This window comes from Hemicordylus capensis, chromosome 13 (genome assembly GCF_027244095.1).
Source record: "Hemicordylus capensis ecotype Gifberg chromosome 13, rHemCap1.1.pri, whole genome shotgun sequence".
NCBI classification, from domain to species: Eukaryota; Metazoa; Chordata; class Lepidosauria; order Squamata; family Cordylidae; genus Hemicordylus; species Hemicordylus capensis.
The window spans coordinates 10,273,930-10,297,053 of NC_069669.1; the positions used below are offsets into that span (position 1 = coordinate 10,273,930).

General features: G+C 51.8%; 1 protein-coding gene across 2 annotated transcripts in view; it reads right to left on the minus strand.

Annotated features, from left to right (window-relative positions):
- The window catches only part of LOC128336345 (cytoplasmic phosphatidylinositol transfer protein 1-like), a 53,292-nt gene extending 34,731 nt beyond the window's left edge, over positions 1-18,561 (minus strand). Inside the window, exons 1-2 of one of the 2 annotated variants that reach the window (XM_053275772.1) lie at positions 17,998-18,545; positions 13,202-13,367 (exon numbers count right to left, since the gene is read on the minus strand). In XM_053275772.1, coding sequence (XP_053131747.1) covers positions 13,202-13,249 — 48 coding nt within the window. In that variant the 5' untranslated portion in view covers positions 13,250-13,367; positions 17,998-18,545. Of the gene's footprint in view, positions 1-13,201; positions 13,368-17,997 lie in introns of both variants that reach the window. The other variant, XM_053275773.1, reaches the window with a different exon arrangement.
- Between the last annotated feature and the right edge of the window lie 4,563 nt (positions 18,562-23,124).

Below are 23,124 nucleotides of genomic sequence, written 5' to 3' on the forward strand. Positions count from 1 at the left end.
AATCAATACTTGAGCAAAGGAATAATTTGAAATTTTCAAACGTGGAATGCATGCTTCCGTCCTTTGCTCCAGTTTTTTTTTTTAAATAAACAGTTCCGTATTCTGTCTTCTCTAGAAAAGCGAAGTTTACTGTGGCTTCAGTATCTGAGGACTTTGGTTATTTCCCAGAAGACAGGAAATAATCACCAGTAAGTCTACTTGACCCTAGATAGCACTTCTTCTGAGTATCTTTCTTATTGACTGATCAATTGACATCCTGAAATGACTCAGCTTGAGACAGTTAACAACCAGACATCAACTTAAAATCCAGTCAATAAAACACGTTTGACTAATACACAAGAAATGAAACTAAAAGCAACACAGAAATATAGCCCTGATGACTGTCAGAGCTGTTGGGACTCGAACCGGGAATCCGGTTCACAGGGATCCGGTTCACCAAGGTCACAGTGGGGGGATCTCCTTGGGTAGAGAAGGGTTCCCAGGTACTGGAGTGGCTCGTCCCACCTATGCTGGCCATTGGCTGTCCTGACCAGGAGGGGCTATCAGGCAGCCATGTTCAGAACAAGGAAGTCACTCTTTAGGTCTTGCTCCCGGCAATGTGCAAAACTGTTGATCTACACCCTTAGCTTATTTTACTCTAAGTATGTGGACGTAGTGGTACAGTGGGGAGGCAGCTTGCCTAGGAAGCAAGAGGCTGTTAGTTCGAATCCCTGCTGTTATTTTCCCCAGACTGTGCCTAGTAAATACATCGGTAGTCACCTATATCGGGCAGCAGCGATATAGGAGGATGCTGAAAGGCATCATCTCATACTGTGCGGGAGGAGGCACGGGCAAACTTCTCCTGTATTCTACCGAGAAAATCACATGGAATGTGATCACTCGGAGCCGACACCCACCCGATGGCACAGTCTTTAGACTGGGCAGCAGCGATATAGGAAGGCTCACTTCAGTGACAACGGCAAAGGCACCATCTCATACTGCGTGGGGGAAAGGCAATGGTAAACCACTCCTGTATTTTGCTAAGAAAACCACATGGCGCTGTGGTCGACAGGGGTCGACACCGACTCGACAGCACAGTCTTTCCTTTCCCCCGCTTTATGTGGACTTCGGGAGCACATATACTAAAACTGGAACGATGCAACGAAGTTTTTCAAAGAAAGGAAGAGGCACAAACCCAGCATGGATCAGAATGCTGGGATAAAATTAAAGAGGCATTGCCATTTTGAAAAGGCACGTTATCTGTGGTTACAGAAAGTCACCAACACTCAGTCCCCCACTTTTTAGTTAATTTTAAAGGGCTGTGCCTCAGCGATTTTTCAACAGATCGGCACCAAATTTGTAGGGCTGGTGGCACCTGCCACCCGGCTGATATGTGCAAAATATCAGGGGGATTGGATGGATACTAGTAATTGTATGAGCAATAGAATATGTCTTATAATGGTAGAAAGCTGTTTTTACTCCTCACCTGAGCGATGCAGTCACTACTATGCCTGTATAACAACGGCTTCATGTTCAGGCTGAGATTTGCTCTGGGCAACAATACACCCTATAGAGCTTTGTGTATATAGGGCAGCCGTGTGCGGAACTGTGGGCCCCCTCGATTGATGGCTGGTTTCCTCACAGCAGTTGCCGACAGCTCCGACAATTGCATAAAGATTTCGTTTTGCCTCCAGCGAGTGGAGCACGTTCCGTTCCTAGTGCAACCCTGGAAAAGGGAAAGGCACCCAGCCGTAGCTGGTACTGGCGTGTGCGAGAACTGGTAACTATGGGGGGGGGGAAATGCACCCATCAAATTTAGCTCGCCAAGGGACTGCTGCTACTTGGAGCTCTGCACGAATCACGACGACGAATCCCTCATTATGCAAGCCTCCCATGAAAGGCACGTTTTAATTTCTCCGCTTAAAAGAGTTGGTTCTTTTGACATCCTGCCTTCTCCTCATGTTCCTCACGTTGTGATTCACTTGTGTATGAGAGACACATGGCCATCTGCATTTTAGAATTATTTTTAGTGGGGGTTATTTTCGCTTTCCCCCTTGCATCGCTCGGATAAAAAGTAACAATCAGTGCATTGGGAGGAGAAGGGGGGGGAAAGTTAATTTCTGTCTCAAGTACGCAAATTAAGAAAGGCTGTGCTTGAACCAGGTCCACCGGGCCAAGTCATGACTGTGTATACTAGAAAATGCCGTGCAAGTTTAAGCCATTTGGTATCTACTTGGAGCTAGTTGCTTGTTTCTTTTCAAAGAATGGTGTTGGACTACAACTCCCATCATCCCAATCTGCTGTGGATGGTGGGAGTTGTGGTCCAACAGCATCTGGGAACAGGAAACCCTGCCATAACAGAAAGGGGGGGCATTTGGGCTATTGTGGGAAGGAAGTGACCAGGGACATCGCTAGGGGAGAAGGGGCTTGTGTTCATCCCTCTCTCCTGCGGACCCTTGGAGTGAGGGAGATGATGAAGAAAATAGGGAGGTGGTGGAGCTGGGGGGGGGGGGCCTCAGGAGCTCGGGGGCCTGGGTTCTTTGAACCCCTACACTCAGTTATAGCTACACCCCTGGAACTGACTGCCCAAAAATGCTTACAGGCAGGGAGATGGTTTCCTGCAAATCCTGAATACTCTGGCCAGGACTGTTTGCTCAGCCCTGCCGCAAAACATCAGCGGTGTTGAAAGGAGCTACTTTTAGCCTGGCACACAGCAGAGAGGGGCTGAATCACCGACACGCTGCCGCACAGCTGACAAACCCATGTGCGTTTCCCAACCGTTAGGTGAGGCTCCATCGGAGCCAAGGACCGGCCCCAGAACCCGTGTGCATGCCAAGGGCTCAAACCTGGATGGATCTGAAAGAAGGAGGACGCCTCTGAGCATGTACAGAGTGCCTTCCTTTCTGAACTCAGCCTGCACCAACATACCTGGGGCTAGAACACAGAATATGTATTTGTTTGTTTGTTTGATTTCTATACCACCCTTCCAAAAATGGCTCAGGGAGGTTTACACAGAGAAATAATAAACAAATAAGCTGGATCCCTTATTTGTGTCCCCAAAGGGCTCACAATCTAAAAAGAAACACAAGATAGACACCAGCAACAGTCACTGGAGGGATGCTGTGCTGGGGGTGGATAGGGCCGTTTGCTCTCCCCCTGCTAAATAAAGAGAATCGCCACGTTAAAAGGGGCCTCTTTGCCACGTGAGCAGGGGTATCCATTGTATCCAGTAGCCACTGAATCACAAGAATCTTGTGGTAGCAAGCATGAATTGTCCCCTCTGCTAAGCATGATGGGAGACTACATGTGAGATCTTCCCCAAAGGGGATGGGGCCGCTCTGGGAAGATCACCTGCCCGCTTGCAGGCAGAAGGTTCCAAGTTCGCTCCCTGGCAGCATCTCCAAGATAGGGCTGAGAGGGACTCCTGCCTGCAGCCTTGGAGAAGCCGCTGCCAGTCTGTGTAGACAATACTGAGCTAGATAGACCAATGGTCTGACTCAGTATATGGCAGCTTCCTCTGTTCCTATGGATTCTCTCATGGGATGTGGTGATAGTCACCAGATTGGATGGCTTTAAAAGGGGTGAGACAAATTCATGGAGGATAGGGCTACCAATGGCTACTAGCATATAGCTATGGCTACAGAATACCTCCAGGCTCAGAGGCAGGGTGCTTCTGAATACTAGTTATTCAGATGTATAGCAGACATTGAAAAGCTGAGCGATCTGGCACAAATCTCTGTAAGAAACTTTCTCGGTAGTTTTACAAATTACCCTAAACCAGCCTACTATTTAATGGGTTTTACTAGTCTGTCCCAGAGAAAAGCCTTCGCCCTCCCTTGATTTAATGCACTTCCATCTGCCGTTCTGAAGGGCAGGTACTATAAAATACCTAATATTGGCCGGATCTGTCCCTGCGGCCAGGGTGTTGAGACTCGGTGACTCATGTTCTTTTATACTGTTCATTTGATAGAGATATTCATATTTCTCTTATCTCCCCTCTCTTATCAAACCTCCCTGTTAGAATGGATGATGGATACACACCTCCTTTTTACTAGCTGATGGCTGTGCGGCCAAATTTTGTGCGGCAGATTGCAAGATCAGGTCTGTGAGATGGTTTGTGTTATTGGGATTATGAAGACCTTGACATTAGGCCTTTTGCACGATTGTGTTCTTTTTACTGTGTTCTATATTGTTTTTGTGTTGTTGGGTCAATGACTGTAATAAAGCATACGATTACTGTCTCCCATTCAAATGCAACCAGGGCAGACCCTGCTTAGCTAATGGGACAAGTCATGCTTGCTACCACCAGACCAGCTCTCCTCTCCTAGAGGAGAGGAGAGAAGGCATGCCCTCTTGCCCTGTGGGCTCCCCAGAGGCATCTGGTGGGCCACTGTGGGAAACAGGACACTGGACTAGATAGACCTTGGACCTGATCCAGCAGGACTGTCCTTAGAGAGACAGGGCAGGACAGAAAATGGTGCCCCATCTAGGCCCTTGATGCTCTCAGCTCTGGCATTAGAAGTAATCAATCAATCAATCAATCAATCAATCTTTATTGACATGGTCACAGACCAGCATATACTCAATACAAGCCATAAAAGACAAAGTGATTACGCATAATACAGTAGCACAATTAATACTGTCTCCGACGACGTCCACCCATTCAGAGTAAATTTGAGCGGCATTAGAAATACGAAGGCGGCAGTTCAAAGTACCCAAGGTGATCACAGGGACTAGCATCATATGAAGTACTGCAAATAAATCGAGACCAGCCCAATTCCATCCTCCCTCCCCCATCACCAGCTACTAGATTCTCTACTGAACACGGATTGCTTATCTAACATACTGATGATATTCCATTAATGTGATCCCTGATAGGCTTGGATCACCCATCTGACAAATCTAAGGAGAAAAAGGGAAATGAAATTGTTGGGGGACGAATCAAAGCAGAAGCAGCCAGGATAAACAATGATGCCCAGAGGACTTTGGGAAATATTCCTACTGGACCAAAATTGTCGATTTCAACCTGGCAAAGGAAAATGGAAGCAGAGCTCTAACTCTGACATATGACTGCCTCATACAATACAATTTTTCTGAGGACATAGATGCATTCTGTAGAAAACTCATTAAAAAAACAGTATTTGCATCAGCTCCAGGTTATGCATGGAGAAACTGAGGTTTTGACATGATGCTCTCTCTCCCCTTGCCTGAGATGAGTAAATGTATTTCACTCAACAAATAACGTGGGAGTGGAGACAGGGAAAGAGAATGACTTGACAAAGCTTTGGCATTGCCATTACTATATTGTTCTAGAGGAGTCTCTTGTCATCACGCTAATTGCCGGTGGGATATTATCTTCACTTCACTGAAATGTGAAATGCTCCTGACATGTTCACCTGGAATCTTTCCTCGCACTGCACATGACTAATCAGCATCCTCCACACTCCCCCCAGAGCATGCTGGGAGGAGGGCTGTGCCACAAGAAAAGCAGCCCCCATTTTTCAAACACCTCCCCCCCCATTTTTCGCCTCCACTTGAAAAATAATGTTCACTGCCTGAGGCCAGCCTGAAACCTGAAATATGCAGTCAGCTACAATCATAAGAACGGGATCGGATCAGGCGGGATCAGGCCCATGGTCCATCTAGTCCAGCATCCTGTTTCGCGCAGTGGCCCACCAGATGCCACCGGAAGCCACAGGCAGGAGTTGAGGGCATGCCCTCTCTCCTGCTGTTACTCCCCTGCAACTGGTACTCAGAGACATCCTGCCTCTGTAAGTGGCCTATAGCCCTCTAACTAGTAGCCGTTGATAGACCTCTCCACCATGAAGTTATCCAAGCTTCTCTTAAAGCCATCCAGGTTGTTGGCCGTCACCACATCTTGTGGCAGAGAATTCCACAAGTTGATTTTGCGTTGAGTGAAAAAGTACTTCCGTTTGTTGGTCCTAAATTTCCTGGCAATCAATTTCATGGGATGACCTCTGTTTCTAGTGTGATGTGTGAGAGAGAAGAGTTTATCTCTATCCACTTTCTCCACACCATGCATGATTTTATAGACCTCCATCATGTCTCCCCACAGTTGTCTTTTTTCTAAACTAAATAGCCCCAGGTATTGTAGCCTTGCCTCATAAGAAAGGTGCTCTAGGCCCTTGATCATCTTGGTTGCCCTCTTCTGAAGAAGCTGCTATATCTACACACACACCCCATCCAGAAAGCTGTCAATTATCTGAGATGATCCATTCGAGGCCCTAAGATGTGCCCCCTCACACCAGAGGACAGAGATGGGACTTTTCAGTGTTGGCCCCCAAGCTGTGCACCAAGAGCCTTGCGTATTGGGGTTCAGGTGCCAGATGAAGCCTTTCCTCTTTAACCGGATGTTAAACAGAAACCGGTAGCATTTCAAGCAGTTCTCTCTTGTGGCTTCTCTTTGGTTTTCACAGTGCCGTTTCGTCCTGCTATTTTATTGATTTTTTTTTTTCCTAAAAGGGTTTCTAATGAATCTGTACTGTGTGTATGGCTTTAAACTGTAAAAGCCCCCTTGGGAACGATAATGGAACGGCAAGCTATAAAAGTGTACAAAAATCAATATGAAGTTCAAATTATAAAGGGCGATTCATTAATAAGCTACCCGCAGTGCTTGAGGGGCGGCAGGAGCAGGAAATGGGATATTCTCTCTCTTGCACCGAAATGCATAGGGCCCGTCTCTGCAGCACGGATGTGATGGAATGCCCGTTTCTGCTAGTAACACTGCAGAAAAGTTACGCAATGGTAAATCCACCCATCCCGCTTTCTGCTACAGGCTGGACAACTCACGGCGTACAATTTGCTTTTTTAATCCCCCCCCCCCAAGTTTCCTGGCCCTCGTGGTGGTAAAGAGAAAACTGGGAACATGAGAGGAGACGGGGGAGCCATTTTATAAGCCCACTTGGGTAAAGACACCAGGCTTGGCCCCTTGGAATATTCAGGTCACGTCGTGTCTCCGCCACAGACTTCCTCTGAAGCCTTGGTCATGTTGCTGTTTCTTCCTTCCCAAACGCAAGCCCCCTTCCCACATACAGCCGTTTAGATCCTGCATCAGGCGAGGGGTACTACTGAGTCAGACACGGGGAAAATCTCAGGGCCGCTGTTTATAACAGGGGAAAGGGAGGCCACCTTGCAGGGAAGGGAGGCTGCTACTCATACGTCACTTGGGGGTCAATACAGGAAAAGACCTGACAGGGGAACAGAGGCTGTGAGGAAGGTCTGTGCTGAGCCAAGGACTGGCCCCGACTTCAATTTCTTCTGAACCTGTGGCTGCCACTGAGCACAGGCTTTGCCACATCTGTCTGGTCCCGTCCCTCAGCACACTGTTGCAAGGATAGAGACATCCTCCGTCATAAAGACCGGTTTGTTTTCACAGCTGCCTTTGGGGTCAAACTGTCTTGCAGGCAGACCCAGTGAGGGAAAATGCATCGTGCCTGTGACCCACCACTAAAGCAAACTTGGTTAGAGAGGACCAGTCTTCTCAGCGGGGAGGTCACATTTGCAGAATTCTCTCCTCGGTGCCGATAGCAGCCCAAGCTATTTGGGTTCCAGGGTGGTGTTCTAGAGTGGCATTGCCAATAGAGTTGGACTGGCTAGAGTGGCGTCAGAGGTTATTTTTTTTACATTTATATCCAGCTCTTCCTCCAAGGAGCCCAGAGCGGTGCACTACATACTTAGGTTTCTCCTCACAACAACCCTGTGAAGTAGGTTAGGCTGAGAGAGAAGTGACTGGCCCAGAGTGACTGGCCCAGAGTCACCCAGCTAGTTTTTTTATGGCTGAATGGGGATTTGAACTCGGGTCTCCCCGGTCCTAGTCCAGCACTCTAGCCACTACACCACGCTGGCTTTCTTTGTTATGTAGTGCTGTCAGTCTCAGTAGAGATAAGCAGGCAGGACAGGAGTTCCAGATTTGCCACTGCCCCAAATTTGCCACCTAAGGCATCATGCTTCGCCTTGCTACCCTGGAATCAGCTGTCTAGCCCACTGCTTGTCTTCTGGGGAAAAAAGTATCTGAAGTCATTTTTCGCCCTGCAAAGCAAGAGTTGGCCAATTTGATCAGGGCTGACTCACTCTTTTTTTTTTTTTTTTTTAAAGATCATGACTGCTTTCCTTTTCTTATTTCATTGCAAGCTTATATTTTCTGATGTCTCCCTTGTGCTTGCACTTTTGTTATCCACCTTGTGAAACATTTATTTTAAAAGGCAGGACTCACTGTAAAATAAACTAATCCATCAACAGCTTGAAATGCGCCTTCAACTGAATTTCCTTTCAGTGACTCAGGACAATATTTTGTCTCTTCTGCATTGCTCCCATTGGAGGAGTGGGATGCTTGTAACACTGACCTCTGCTGGACAAGAAGGGAACCTTGGCCCTTCTGCTGAGCTTCAAGTAAGGTAAAGTAAAGTTGTGCCATCAAGTTGATTTCGACTCCTGGCGACCACAGAGCCCTGTGGCTGTCTTTGGTAGAATACAGGAGGGGTTGACCATGGCCTCCTCCCGCACAGTTTGAGATGATGCCTTTCAGCATCTTCCTATATCGCGGCTGCCCGACATAGTAGCAGTGGGGATTCGAACCGGCAACTTTCTGCTTGTTAGTCAAGCATTTCCCTGCTGCGCATCTTAAGGGGGTTGAGCTTCAAGTACAGACTTTATTATTTTGTTCCATTTGTATACTGCCTTTCTTCCTATGGATTGGCACCCAAGGGACTAACCCATTTTTAAAATCCTCACTGCACCCCCAATAAGGTTCGATTCAGCATTGTGCAGATAACAACTTTCATTTTAAAATAAGTCAAGTTTCTAGCCCTTAAGAGTGACACACACACACACACAAAAACCCCAATTCCTACCCAAAAAAACTTTAACACATGTACGTAATGGCTGATGGAAATCCCAGAAGTCAGAGGGAAACTTCCAGGGGCTAAAAGTGAGTCGCTTCAATACTCTGCAAAGCTGCTTTCTTCAATAGTAACAGCAGAATTATGCACAAGCTCTGCAAACATGCTTAATTTGCAGATTTCACTCCTGCTGCTTATTTTGGCTCCTTTGGCACAGGTATTGCTGCCTAAACTTGCAAAGCTCTGCCTCCACTCTCTGCATTTTCCATCTGCTGGGAATGCCACTGAAGTTTGGATAATGATCTACACGGTTGCCAGGACTCCGTCCCTCCAGGGCACCCAGGAGATCTGCATTCCAGCCACCCTGAATATGCCTGCCTGGAATGCCTTCTGACACAGGGGAGACACAGAGCTCCCGTTCTCCTTCTCTGGGTGGCGGGAGACCATAAATCCTTATCTGGAGTTCTGTCCAGGTCAGATGCAGACTCATTGGGGCTTTAATGGTACATTTCACCCAACCCCAGGAGCTAGAAAACTGCCAAATCTCCTAGTCTCCCCAGGTGTAGTGGTTGAGCGAGAGAGCCAAATCAAGTTCAGATAAGGGAGGAGAGCCGGTCTGCTGGTAGCAAGCATGAGCTGTCCCCTTTGCAAAGCAGCGTCTGCCCTGGTTTGCATTGGAATGGGAGACCGCAAGTGTGAGCGCTGGAAGATATTCCCCTTAGGGGATGGGGCCGTTCTGGGAAGAGCACCTGCATGCTTGCAGGCAGAAGATTCCGAGTCCCCTCCCTGGCATCTCAAGATAGGGTGGAGAGAGAGACTCCTGCCTGCAACATTGGAGAAGCTGCTGCCAGTCTGAGTAGACAATATTGAGCTGGATGGGCCAAGGGTCTGACTCAGTATATGGCAGCTTCCTATGTTCCTATTTCATACTTGAACTTTATACCACCCATGATATAATGAGAATCATGTGCACCCTTGAGCTACGTTAGGAGAGCTGATGTATTGGAGGAAAGCTGGTCTTGTGGTAGCAAGCGTGAGTTATCCCATTTGCTAAGCAGGATCCACTCTGGTTTGCATTTGGATGGGAGACTACATGTGAGCACTGCAAGAGATTCCCCTTAGGGGATGGGAAGAGCATCTGCACGCTTGCCTGAAGAAGGTTCCACCGTTCCTTCCCTGGCATCGCCAAGATCGGTGGAGAGAGACTCCTGCCTGCAACGTTGGAGAAGCTGCTGCCAGCCCGGGTAGACAATACTGAGCTAGATGGACCAATGGCCTGACTCGGTAGAAGGCAGCTTCCCGTGCATGTTCCTGCTGCAAAAACCCTCCCTGGATGGACAGAGCACTCATCTGCACACCGCCGGGCAGAAGTTTGGCACTTTGGGGTGGCAGCCAGCACACCCCATAGTTGGACCGGATGTGCCTCCGGGCACCGCTTCGAAGGGTCCAGCATTTTCAGGCCTCCGAACGCTCCCGTCCTGCTCTACCTTTGGAGGAAAGGAAGAGAGATGTTGGCGGGCCGGCCCAGTTCTTCATCCAGCTCTCTCTGCCGAGCCGCAGGGCTGCTCTTCCTCTCTGTCACCCAGACGCTGAACACAAAGGGGACCGGCGAGCCGGAATCCATCCCGAGCCCCAGCCCGTCTCGTGGGGCGGCCGCCGGAGGAGCCAGAGCCGCCAGCACATACCTTTAGTTTCCGCTCCTCCACAGACCTGTCTGCGAGGAAGTTTCCATGACGCACGCTGCCACAGCAACGGAGGAGGCCTTTCACGTGAGGAGACAGGAAGCGGCCTGGCCAACACACCGCCTCGTGCCTCACCGCCGGGGAGGCCAGAAGCGAAGCGGACCCTCTGGGCTCCCCGGCTGCAGAAGGCCTGAGCAGGGGGAGCCGGGTCTGTGGCCTCCCCTGCGGTGGGTCTGGCGCCAGGCTTCCAACTGCACCCGAGCAGTTCCATGCGCCGGCAAATGCAGGCATTCTCATGTTTATTTCAGCCTTGCTTCAAGGAGCTCAGCAGCTCTCTCTCCCCCTCACCATTGGAATATAGGAAGCTGCAGTTTACTGACTATTGGTCCATTCAGCTCATGATTGTCGACACTGACTGGCAGCAGCTCTCCAAGGTCTCAGGCCAGAGTCTTTCCCCGCGCTTCCTGGAGGTGCTGCCAGGGATTGAACCTGGGGCCTTCTGCAGGCAAAGCAGATGCTCTATCACGATGGCCCTCTCCCCAATTAACTGAGGAACAGAGAAAACGGCCTTATACTTGTCATATATTTTTAAACAAAAAATAGACAACCCCAAGATGCAGGGTTCTAGTCCTCATCGTTCTGAAGATACCGCTGGACGGTGCGTGGGTAACGCCTGGCAAAAATCTAAAAAGCGGAAGAGCTGCTAAGTAAGATTTGCTAAGTAAGGGTGCCCGAGCCGATTAAATTGGCACTCTGAGCACGCCTCCGAATCAGACCCAAAGCTCACCAGCGGCTGCTTAATCCCAGTTAGCACAAACCTGTTGGCAGCGTCACCATGGCGCTCTACCACCTCCTAGTCTAACCCAGCCTCTGGCCATCACGATAGGGAGAGAGAACGTGGAAAAGAGGACCGAATTTGCAGCTTGCTGCCTTTCCCCATGCAGTTCTGCTTGAAGCTGGGGAGGAGGAGAACCCTCCAGCATGGTGCATCCGGGAAAATTATGACCACTGTGCGACTGGGCTGGACCCGATCCGGCAAGCAGGGGGAATCCCGGCAACCCCACCCCTCCCTCCAGAGCGGGATAATTAGCACAGCTCTGGGAAAGCTCTCGCGCCGTGCCACAGTGTGAACATCACCCTTTCGGATCACTTCTTCCACAACATCCAGATTCCAGTGGAGCCCAGATTCAAACATTCAGAAGCAGCCAAACATCTCCACTTTAAAATCTCCAAACTACCACGAGGCTAGGAAAGCCCCTCCCAGGGACACATGACTTGTCCCCTTAGCTAAGCAGGGTCCACCCTGGTTGCATACGAAAGGGAGACTAGAAGTGTGAGCCCTGGAAGAGATTCCCCCTCCGGGGATGGAGCCGCTCTGGGAAGAGCAGAAGGTTCCCAGTTCCCTCCCTGGCAGCATCTCCAAGGTAGGGCTGAGAGAGAGACTCCTTCCTTTGGGGTCCTTTGGAGGTCATCTAGTCCACACACACACACACCCCGTTCAGAGCAAGAAATGGCTACCGCATCCATGGTGGACAGCTGTCCAGGCTTTTTAAAAAGTCTCTCGCCAAGGAGGGCTGGACTTTAAAAGCTTAAACTATTTTTTCTCATTTTTAGCCCCTTCCAGCTGTTCTTATTGGTTGAGACTGTTTTTAACTGTTTGATTAATTTTTAACTGCTTTAGATTGTTTTGCTGTTATGTTTTAACTTGTACACCGCCTGGAGATTTCTATATCAGGTGAGATAGATAGATAGATAGATAGATAGATAGATAGATAGATAGATAGATAGATAGATGATTTCTCAGGAGTGGAAGTTTTTTGCAGGGAGGGGCAACTGGCATGGCAGTGCCATTAGGGAGGGGGTGTCATTCCTCTTGGAGGGGCTGACGGTCCGTCCCCCCCAGAAACCCCCTTGAAAGCCGTCGTTTCTGGGTTTGGTTTAAATTGGTCGGAGGACTTGACATTAATCAGCCTGTGGAGCTGCCTTAATGGGCATCTTTCCTTGACGGCTTTCAGTGCCCCGAATCTTCAGAGAAGCAGCTCTCTTGAAGCTGTCTCCTGACCCTCAAGCGGAGGGGGCCGCCTCCCGGCCACTTCACTCCCTCCTGCATTTCCCCCCACAATGCCACAGAAAGGAGGGGGTTGGAGTTACCCATCAGGCCAGCTGCCTCTCCTATCCGCCCCTAGCCCCATAGCTGGGTAATACCCATAACCCGGCAGTAATATCATCGTCACTTGCTATCTCCCCCTCCAACCACAGCCGCAGATCTCCAAAAACCAGCCCGTTTCCCCTGCAGCAGGGCTTCCCAGATGGTGTGGACTCCAACGCCCATCATCCCAAGCCAAAGGCCAGTGCAGCAGAGGGGGGGTTCATGGGAGCTGGAGTCGAGAACAGCTGGCAGGCCTCATTACCGGGTTCAAGCACATCTGCTGCAGGCCCGTGACAAGACTGCAAAGAGCGGGGGGGGGCTCCCCAGATGCGGCCGGACTACGAACTCCATCACCCCCTGCTGCAGCGAGCACTCGCTGGGGGTGATGGGAGTTGTAGTCCGGCAACGGCGGGCGAGCCTGTTGCTTCCCCAGGACAGAGAGAGTCTCTTGCCCTGGCCGAGGTCTGGAGACGACTTCCCGAAAGAGGAGACACTCATGGACCGGACCAGGCCAGGAACTGCGCGGCGTTTACCTCTTCGGTGGTGAGGGGCATGCAGATGCGGTATTCCTTCACCAGCATGGCGCTCCCTGGGATGTGGGCGCCCCGCGGGCCCCTCCTGGAACGGCGCTGCCCGACAGCAAGAGGAGCCTTTCACCAGCCCAGCGGCCCCCGAGGTCTCTTCAAGGGAGAATACATCCTGCCGGGGGAAGAGAGGCGTTAGGGTGCAGCCGCGGCAAACTCCGGGAGCAGCATGCTGGCGAGGCCATCAGAGAGCTCGCCTCGTGGGCTCGCCTCGTTCTCGCTGCCTCGCTGCTGGCACGGCTCTGCCGGTGACTTCATCACCGGTTGCCATGGCAGCCGTTGTGAGGTCACCCATCGGCTCACGTGTCGGCCCAAGTTGCTGGGAAAGGCCACACGACGGGAGAAGTGGGTGAGCGAGTGTGCCTGTCTGGTACACCCCCCCTCCGTAACACACACACACACACACACACACACACACACACACACACCCCCCTTCAGCTGCTTCCGATGTCATCTCGGAATCATGGTCGACTCATCCAACGAACAAAAGTGACCTGAGTTAGTCGAGGAGTAATGCTTGGGAGAGGGCGGGCGGAGGCGGGGGGGGGAGGAAGCAGGGACCCAACTGTGGCTGCGTCGTTCACACAATCACAAGGCTCCTTGTTAAAATGTTCGTCAGGGTTAGAGAGTCCGGTGAGCCGAAAATCAAGGCAACCCTGGTCAAAACCGTTCTGGTTAACCAGGATGCTCTCTTTCACCAGGATTCAACCCTGGTGATCTGTCCTGGTTAACCAGGGCGGTTTGACTAGGAGGGCCCTGAAATTCTGCATCCACACAATCAGCTCCATGGGACTCGCTGATCTTGATAAACGTTTTAGAAAAGAATTTGTGTTCCTTTCCTTAAAAACACACACACAGAAAATCCAGCTAAATCCCATCAATTACAAAGATCAATGGCAAAACAAACACTGGATTATTAACCCCTCCAATCAAAACAATAAGCCCTGCACATCTTGATAAACATTTAAACAAGAATCCCCGAGATTGTTTGATTGCAACCAGTGAAAAACACCCAAGGTTCTCGCAGTAACTCTGGAGAATTCACACCCCATTCTCTCACTTTAACACTAGGGCTCAGATTATTTGTGCAATGCACCGATAAAGGTGAGAGTGTCTCTGATCATGTGCAGAGTTCCTTTCTCAGGAGCAGCTTGAGGTCCTAGATGTTACTCTGACTCAGCCTGGTTCATGCCAGGGAGAATTCATACCCCATTCTCTCACCTTAACACTATTATTTCAATTTCGATTTCTATACCGCCCTTCCAAAAATGGCTCTGGGCAGTTTACACAGAGAACTAACAAACAAATAAGATGGAGGGCTCTGGGGCTCAGATTATTTGTGCAATGTGCCTATAAAGGCGAAAGTGTCTCTGACCATGCACAGAGTTCCCTTCTCAGGAGCAGCCTGCTGAGCTGACAGAGCAGGGCGTCCGCCTGCTGCAGCAGCATCCCAGATCCCACGGATCAGACAAGGTTGAGCAGGGCAGGACTTGAAGAGATTGAAGGCCTCCCCTTGGGGAATGCTACAATGGAAATCTGGACCCCCAAATTAGCCAGGCTCAGCTCGGAGATCTCCACCCACTTCCTTTGCTAGCAATATTGCAAAGCTCTCCCAGATGGGCTCAGCGGCGAGCTTGTGGCATCGGCGACTCCGGTCCAATTTGTGAGCCACCAGCTTCCCTTGGCATGCAAATAATCCAAGCCCTTTCCCTCCCCGGGGGAGGAAAGATATCGCCCCGCCATCCCTTGAGCCATCCCTTGAGGCTAATGAGCAGACAGCAAAGCTCGGTCTTCGGCCCAAAGGGCAGCGCATTTACAACATGGCCGCTAATCCACGGTCAATATGGTTGTGATAATACATCTGTTCTCAGTGTTTAAGGACCAGCTGCCCTCGGGAAGTCTAAGGCAAACAGGGATTTGGCGGAGTCTCAGAAGCCAGCTGGGCCTCCCTCCCCCAACGACGCTGTTCGGGAAACATTAAAAGACGGGGAAACATGGAGCACTGATGTGGAATTCGGGACTCGTCAAACGGGGCCATTGGGAGAGATGGCTCCCCTCACCAGAAAGGCCAGACAAATTCACGGAGATCTACTTAGCTGTGACCGCTAGGTAGAGCCTCCATGTTCAAAGGCAGTGTACCTTGGTATCGTGAGGTATACTGGCAGGGCCAAAAATGGGACGGGGCCGTAGTTCAGTGGCACAGCGTCCGCTCTGCATGTGGAAGGTCCCAGGTTCGATCCCTGGTCTGGCAGTAGAAAGCAAGACTGGTTTCCTTTGCTAAGTGGGGTTCACCCTGGCTTGCATTTGGATGGGTGACTCCAGGGTGTGAGCACTGCTCTGCCTGCAGAAGGTCCCGGGTTCAATCCCTGGCTTCTCCAGGGAGGGCTAGGAAAGACTCCAATACTAGGCTAATCAGCACCACTGAGAAGTCCGACATTTGAGAGGGCATCAGGCAACAAAGGGGCTGTTTCTGTAGTGACACTGACAGGTCTGCTGTGACTCATCCAGATGCACAAGTCACCTCTTGATGCCGATCACCCGGCATGACTATGTGAACCAGTCCTGAGAAGCTCACTTAGCTAGGGATAGAGGAAGCTGCCGTCTACTGAGTCAGGCCATTGGTCCATCTAGCTCAGTATTGTCTACACTGACTGGCAGCGGCTCTCCAAGGTTTCAGGCAGGAGTCTTTCCCAGCACTACCTGGAGATGCTGCCAGGGACTGAACTTGGGACCCAGATGATCTTCCACTGAGCCCCATCCCCTAAAGGGGAATCGCTTACAGCACTCACATGTGCTGGCCCATCCAAAGGCAAACCAGGCCAGACCCAGCTTAGCAAAGGGGACAATTCATGCCATGGAAGCGCTGGCAAAAGGAGCATTTGAACCCAGATCTCCCAGGTCAGAGACTGACGCTGCAAATGATGGGGCCATAGAAGCAAAGCAAGGTTTTGTGGCCTTAAAGTAACACTAGTTTGGCAGGGGCAGGAGAAGGAGTGCCTTTGTGCATGGGCAGAGGGTGCCGAGTCAAGCAGAGAGTCCCTTGGAACTTTTTGGAAATTAAGGGAGTCTTCCAGGTCACAGGGACCTGAGCCCCTGCATGTCCCCCATCAGGAATTTAAGGGAGGAGAGCACAAACTGTCCCTTTTGCTAAACAGGGTCTGCCCTGGTTTGCATTTGAATGGGAGACTACATGTGTGAGCACTTTAAGAGATTCCCCTGAGGGGATGGGGCCACTCTGGGAAGAGCACCTGCCTGCTTGCATGCAGAAGGTTCCAAGTTCCCTCCCTGGCAGCATCTCCAAGACAGGGCTGAGAGAGACTCTTGCCTGCAACCTTGGAGAAGCCGCTGCCAGTCAGTGCAGACAATACTGAACTAGATGGAAGAAGGGTCTGACTCAGTAGACAGCAGCTTCCTGTGTTCCAGTGTGCCTGCCTCGCCTCTCCCTCCCCCTCCGGCCGGCCGGTTCACACCTGCCCAGCCTCTGCAAGCGAACAAAGGCTCCAACGGGGCGTGGAAGAAGAGAGAGGCAGGCAGCCAGCAGCGGGCCCCGCCTGCCCGCCTTCGAGGCAGAAGCCGCTTTCGGGCTGCAAATTTTCCATGGGGCCTGGAGATCCGGGCGGGCAGGCTGGCTGGGCGGGAGGGAGGGAGGGATGCTGGGGGACGGAGGGGGCCGTGGCGGAAAAAATCTAGGGGGCACGCTGCACAGCAGGGGCTGCCCAGGGCATTCATGGAGGGGCCAGCTGGGGGCCCCACATATTAGGTTTCTGATCCCGAGCCAGGGAGGCGCGAGCCGCCGGGCTCCCCGGACTAGCCTGGCACCGCCACGTGCTCGGCCACCTTTCCTGTGGGGCTCCTTAGATAGGCGCCCCCAGGGAAGGGGACGCGCGGACTCCTCCAGCTCCCTCCTCGCCAGCGATCTTCTGCCCCGAGGGGGCTTCCAGGCCAGGATCGTGCCCTCCAGGATCCTCCACACAGCACGCTTCGGGATCGGGCCCCCGCGCAAGTGTCCACGGCCATCCTTCTGGCTCCTGGAGGAGGGGACCCCTACGGCGAACCCCGTCCACGCACACCCCGCCCCACTTCTCCCCTTTCCATCCGACAGCCTGGCGGACTTTTGTCACCTAGGATCCCCCAGCTGCTGCTGCTCCCTCAGGGGTGGGGTAGGTGGGGTGGGGGAGAGGGGCATCTCCAGAGGGGGGCAAGCAAGGGCGCCCCCTCCGACAAGCAAGCTGCACAGCAGGCTAGTACATCCAACCTGTGGGACACAGTTCACTCGCCATAAACCCTCTTTGCCCCTATGGGCGGCTTGCGGGGGCATGGGTGGGCGAGTGCCCCCCCCCCCCCCACTGGCTCGCTCCCAGCCCCATTTCTGTTTCAGAAATCTAACCTGTGGGGGACAACTCGCCTACCCATAGATGCACTCTGCCCCTTCTGGGCGCCCCCTCAATTTTTTTTCTGGCGCTGTCAATTGGGGGGGGGGGGGCGTCCCGATACAGCAGCCCTTCCTCCCAACTCTTCACCCCCGCCCCAGCCGAGATGGCGCCCCCCACCTCCCCGTCTAGGGGGTCCCACGTCCCGGTTTCTTCGGCGCTGCGCCTCTCCAAAATTGCGCCCTCTCCCAAATCGCGCCTCCCTGGGGGCAACTCCCCCTCGCCTCCCCCGGCTCCTCTCCGTCTGCTCTTGACCGCACCCCCCCCGCCCCGACTCACCCCCAGCCCGGTCGCCGCCCGCCTTCCCCGGCTCACCCGGGCGCGCGTCTCCCAGCCGGCTTCTTCAGACGCCACCCTCCCGGGCGGCGGCGCAACAGCCGGCCTCCCGCTGCATGGAGCACCCGCGGCCGGCCCAGACGGCCCCCCGCGTCTGTCTGCAACAGCCTGGCCGGAGGAGGGGCGGCTCGGCTCCGGAGCGGCTCCCGCTCCGCTTCACCTCCGTCCCCCTCGGCAGCAGCAGCGGCGTCCAGCCCGCCCGGTCCGCGGCTTCGCCTGTGGCTGCTGGCTGGCTGCTCACGACCCCTAGGGGAGAGAAGCCGAACCGCGGCAGCCTGCCTGAGCCGCCCCCTTCCTGGAGCGGGTGGGCGGCTGGGGAGAGCCGAGAGCCGCCCGGGGACGGAAATGCCTTCCCGTTGCCTGGAGAGGGACGCGGAGCGGAAACTTGGCCAGCCAGGAGGAGCCCATCGCCGCCCCCGGAGAAGATCGGAAGCTCCCGGTCCCGCTCACGCACTCTTGTCTACCCGGACTGGCAGCGGCTCTCCGAGGCTTCAGGCAGGACGGAGCCTCTCCCAGCCCAACCTGGAGATGCTGCCAGGGAAGGAACCTGGGAGGGACCTTTCTGCATGCCAAGCAGATGCTCTGCCACTGCGGCCCCCAGGGGACGGCTCTCGCCGTTGGGGGACATAGCAGTTGGATGGAGGGCAGAAATCCAACCGGTGAAGCTCTGCAGTCAGTACATCCCCCCACTAGTACCACCCTTTCTACCTCCTGCTGGGGAAATGTTGGTGCTTGTTGAATAAAGTATAAACTTCTGTCTGGTATTCAGAAGCTGAGTGCTGAGTGCAACTGGGGTGGGATATAGGGACATAGGGAGCTGCCTCCTACTGAGTCAGACCCTTGGTCCATCTAGCTCAGCATTGTCCACACAGACTGGCAGCGGCTTCTCGAAGGTTGCAGGCAGGAGTCTCTCTCAGCCCTATCTTGGAGATGCTGCCAGGGAGGGAACTGGGAACCTTCTGCATGCAAAGCAGATGTTCTGAGCCCCAAGCTACAGCCCTGTCCCCCCAAATAGTAAGTTACCTTCTGCCGAGTCAGATCCTTGGTCCATTCTAGGTGAAGGTAAAGTGTGCCGTCGAATCGGTGTCAATTCCTGGCACCCACAGAGCCCTGGGGTTGTCTTTGGTAGAATCCAGGAGGGGCTGACCATTGCCTCCTCCCATGCAGTATGAGATGATGCCTTTCATCATCTTCCTATATCGCTGCTGCCTGACATAAGCAGTTCCCATATGAACCAGCAACCTCTGCCTTGCTAGTCAAGTAATTTGACTAGCAAATGTGCTATTCTAGCTCCTTCCTTGATAATCCAAGGAAGAGAGGATTAGATCTCTTGAAGGCCTTCAGGAGAGCCTTAAAGAGCCATCTTTTTAGCCTGGCTTTTAATGATAACGATAGCTAGTTTTAGTTTTAATGTTAATCACCTTTGAAGGGTTTTTCATTTTAATTTTTATGTGTTTTTGATTTTAAGGTCAGCCTCCCCGAGCCACTTTGGGAAGGTTGGGATATCAGATAGATAGATGTCTACACTCACTGGCAGCAGCTTCTCCAAGGTTACCAAAAGGAGACTTTCCCCAGATCTACCTGGAGATGCCCGGTGGGGAATGAACTGCATACAAAAAGCTGCTGTCTACTGAATCAGACCCTTGGAGCAGCTCGCTCAGTATTGTCTACACTGACTGGCAGCAGCTCTCTACGGTTTCAAACAAGGGTCTTTCCTAGCTCTGCCTACAGGTGCCCACTGAACCAAGGGCCTTCTGCATGCAAAGCAGATAGGAACATAGGAAGCTGCCATATACTGAGTCAGACCCTTGGTCTATCTAGCTCAGTATTGTCTACACAGACTGGCAGTGGCTTCTCCAAAGTTGCAAGCAGGAGTCTCTCCCAGCCCTATCTTGGAGATGCAGCCAGGGAGGGAACTTCCTAGAGTGGCTCCATCCCCTAAGGGGAATCTCTTCCAGTGCTCACACTTCTAGTCTCCCATTCATATGCATCCAGGGTGGACCCTGCTTAGCTAAGGGGACCAGTCATGCTTGCTACCACAAGACCAGCAATCCTCTTGATAGCAAAGCAAGACGCTCAGCCACTGCACAGTTTTCTTAATTGGCAGCATTTCCAGCTAGAGATAGTTTGGAAACTGGCCGGCTTTGGGCAGCGTCAGACACTTTGTCATCTGTTTTTGTTTGGTTAGCTCCCAAGGAGATGGGCCTGCAGGACATATTTCCAAGCGGCAGTTCCAAGCCATGCTTTCGTGGAAAAAACACACCAGTAGACATCTATTTAGAAGCACAGCAGGGCTGTTTAGTTAAAGTCTGTCACCTTGGGGAAGGGGAGGGGGGCCCGGAGAAGGGAGGGAGAGAGGATCTGCAAAAGTGCTGGCAGACCGGGCAAGTGTTATTTAATTTAGGGGAGTGCTGGCCAGATCTGGAAGTCACCAAGAGAAAGAGCCAAGGAACAGGCCCTGGGGATTTACTAGAGGGGGTCAGCACTCCAGCAGATCCCAAGGAGAGCTGCAGTTAAGTTCAGAAGCAGCTGGCCTCCGGATAACAGGGCCCAGATGGCCGGTGATCCTGCCCCTCTGAGAATGAATGGGATGGGGGAGGAAAAGATCCAGGACATGTACAGATGGGCTAGCTAAGGACATATGTCCAAGGCTTTGGCTGGTGCTGCTGGAGAAAACAGTGAATGGAGGGGATTTGTTGGACTGGCAGGCAGCTTATGCAAGGGGCAGAACGTCATCTGGACAGCCCGCAATATTGTCCCTAGGAATCAATGGTCTTGTTAGAAGAAACCACCTTTTGGACAGACCCTTAATGCTTTAGGGATGTGTGATTAATTAGAGCCAGTTATCACTTGAACCAGCTTGGTTTGAGTGGTTTGACCTCAAACCGAACCGGAACCGTTTCGGTCCGAGGTCAGACCGAACCTCTCGGGCCAGTTCAAAGGCAGAGTGTGTGTGTGTGTGTGTGTGTGTGTGTGTGTGTGTGTGTGTGTGCGGCTCACAAGAACATGGAGACAACAAAACCATAAAACAAGATCATGTACAATTTAATGGCACACTTCAAGGCCTTTTAAACGTATGCTCTTTGCCGACCTCTTTTCCAGTTAACCACAGCAGTTGGTTTGGGTTTCTCAGTTTTCTTCAGGGCCTCTGGAGGCTAGTTCATCTATAGCCTAGTTCAGGGGTTCCCAAGCGTGGGACTCCAGACGCCATTGGACTACAACTCCCATCATCCACTGCCTTTGTGGACTACAGCTCCCATCATCCATGGCCATGGTGGCTTGGAATTATGGGCGCTGTAGCCCACAACATCTGGTGACCCAAGCTTTGCAACCCCTGATGTAGAAGAGGTCAGTTTTGACACAGGGAGAGCCAGATGGAAAGCTGTGAACATAAGAACATAGGAAGCTGCCATATACTGAGTCAGACCATTGGTCTATCTAGCTCATGATTGTCTACACTGACTGGCAGCAGCTTCTCCAAGGTTGCAGGCAGCAATCTCTCTCAGCCCTATCTTGGAGAAGCCAGAGAGGGAACTTGGAACCTTCTGCTCTTCCCAGAGCAGCTCCATCCCTGGAGGGGAGTATCTTACAGTGCTGCTCACACATCGAGTCTCCCATTCATACGCAACCAGGGCCGACCCTGCTTAGCTAAGGGGACAAGTCATGCTTGCTGCCACAAGACCAGCTCTCCTTTCCAAAGGCAAGGAGGAATGAAAGATGGGAGCCAGAAAAGATCTTGCATCATTTCCCCCCCTCATCATTACTGAGACCAGGAAAAAAAAATGTTGCATTTGTCATTTCGCTTCGGGAGAACGTCAGAAGCAGACCAGCACCCCCTGGTGGCGAGTGGAACCCTTGAACATAAAACCTTCACCCTCATGCCTCTGAGATTTTTATAGCAGTGTGGAAAGAGGTGGGGGAAAGATGGTGATGGCAGGTGGCAGTTAAACCCTTGCAAAACTCCCGATTTTCAACGCAATCTCAACTCTTTAGGTACATAGGAAGCTGCCTACTGAGTACCGAGGAAGGACCTCACCGTTGGTTAATTGGGCTCAGTATTGTCTGCACTGACTGGCAGCAGCTCTCTAAAGTTTCAGACAAAGGTCTTCCTGACCCCTGCGTGGAGCTACCAGGGATTGAACCTGGGACCTTGTGCCTGCGAAGCAGATGCTGCATCACTGAGTGACATGATCACTCAGTGAGAGGAGAGCTGGTCTGGTGGTAGCAAGCATGACTTGTCCTCTTAGCTAAGCAGGGTCTGCCCTGGTTGCATATGGATGGGAGACTTGGTGTGTGAGCACTGCAAGATATTCCCCTCAGGGGATGGAGCCACCATTCTGGGAAGAGCAGAAGGTTTCAAATTCCCTCCTTGGCTTTTCAAAGATAAGGCTGAGAGAGATTCCTGCCTGTAACCTTGGAGAAGCCGCTGCCAGTCTGTGTAGACAATACTGAGCTAGAGAGACCAATGGTCTGACTCAGTATGTGGCAGCTCCCTATGTTCCTATGTACTACTGTATCCAAGAGGCAATTTGGGTCCACTAGTATCTTTCCCAGACTATGGGAAATACCAGTATCGGGCAGCAGTGATATAGGAAGATGCTGAAAGGCATAATCTCGTACTGCATGGCAGATGGCAATGGTAAACCCTTCCTCCATTCTACTGAAGAAAACCACATGGCTCTGTGCTCTCCATGAGTCGACACCAACTCGACAACACAACTTTACCTTACCACAACACCAGCTTCTCCTCCCACAGACCTGACAGCAACAAAAATTCAATTGGCTGATTGTTGCATTTGTTTTCATATATGGTGTTGTGTGTGTTTGAGTTGCTTTGAGATTAAAAGCAAGATGTCTATGATTGAACTCTGATTTCAGTTATCAGGGACTTACTTCTAGGAAGGTGTGCATAAGATTGCAGGCAGGTCATTAAAGGGAAAGGTTCTGGGAGAGGAAATGGCTTTAGGAAACAAATAATTAAGAAGCAACCGTGTCCAGAGAAACAGAAAACAAAATCATACCTGATGCTTTTGTTTGCAAGCTGGGGGGACTTTTGAGTTGAAATTGACCAGCTCAGTTCAAACTGATAGGCATGCTTGGGAATTT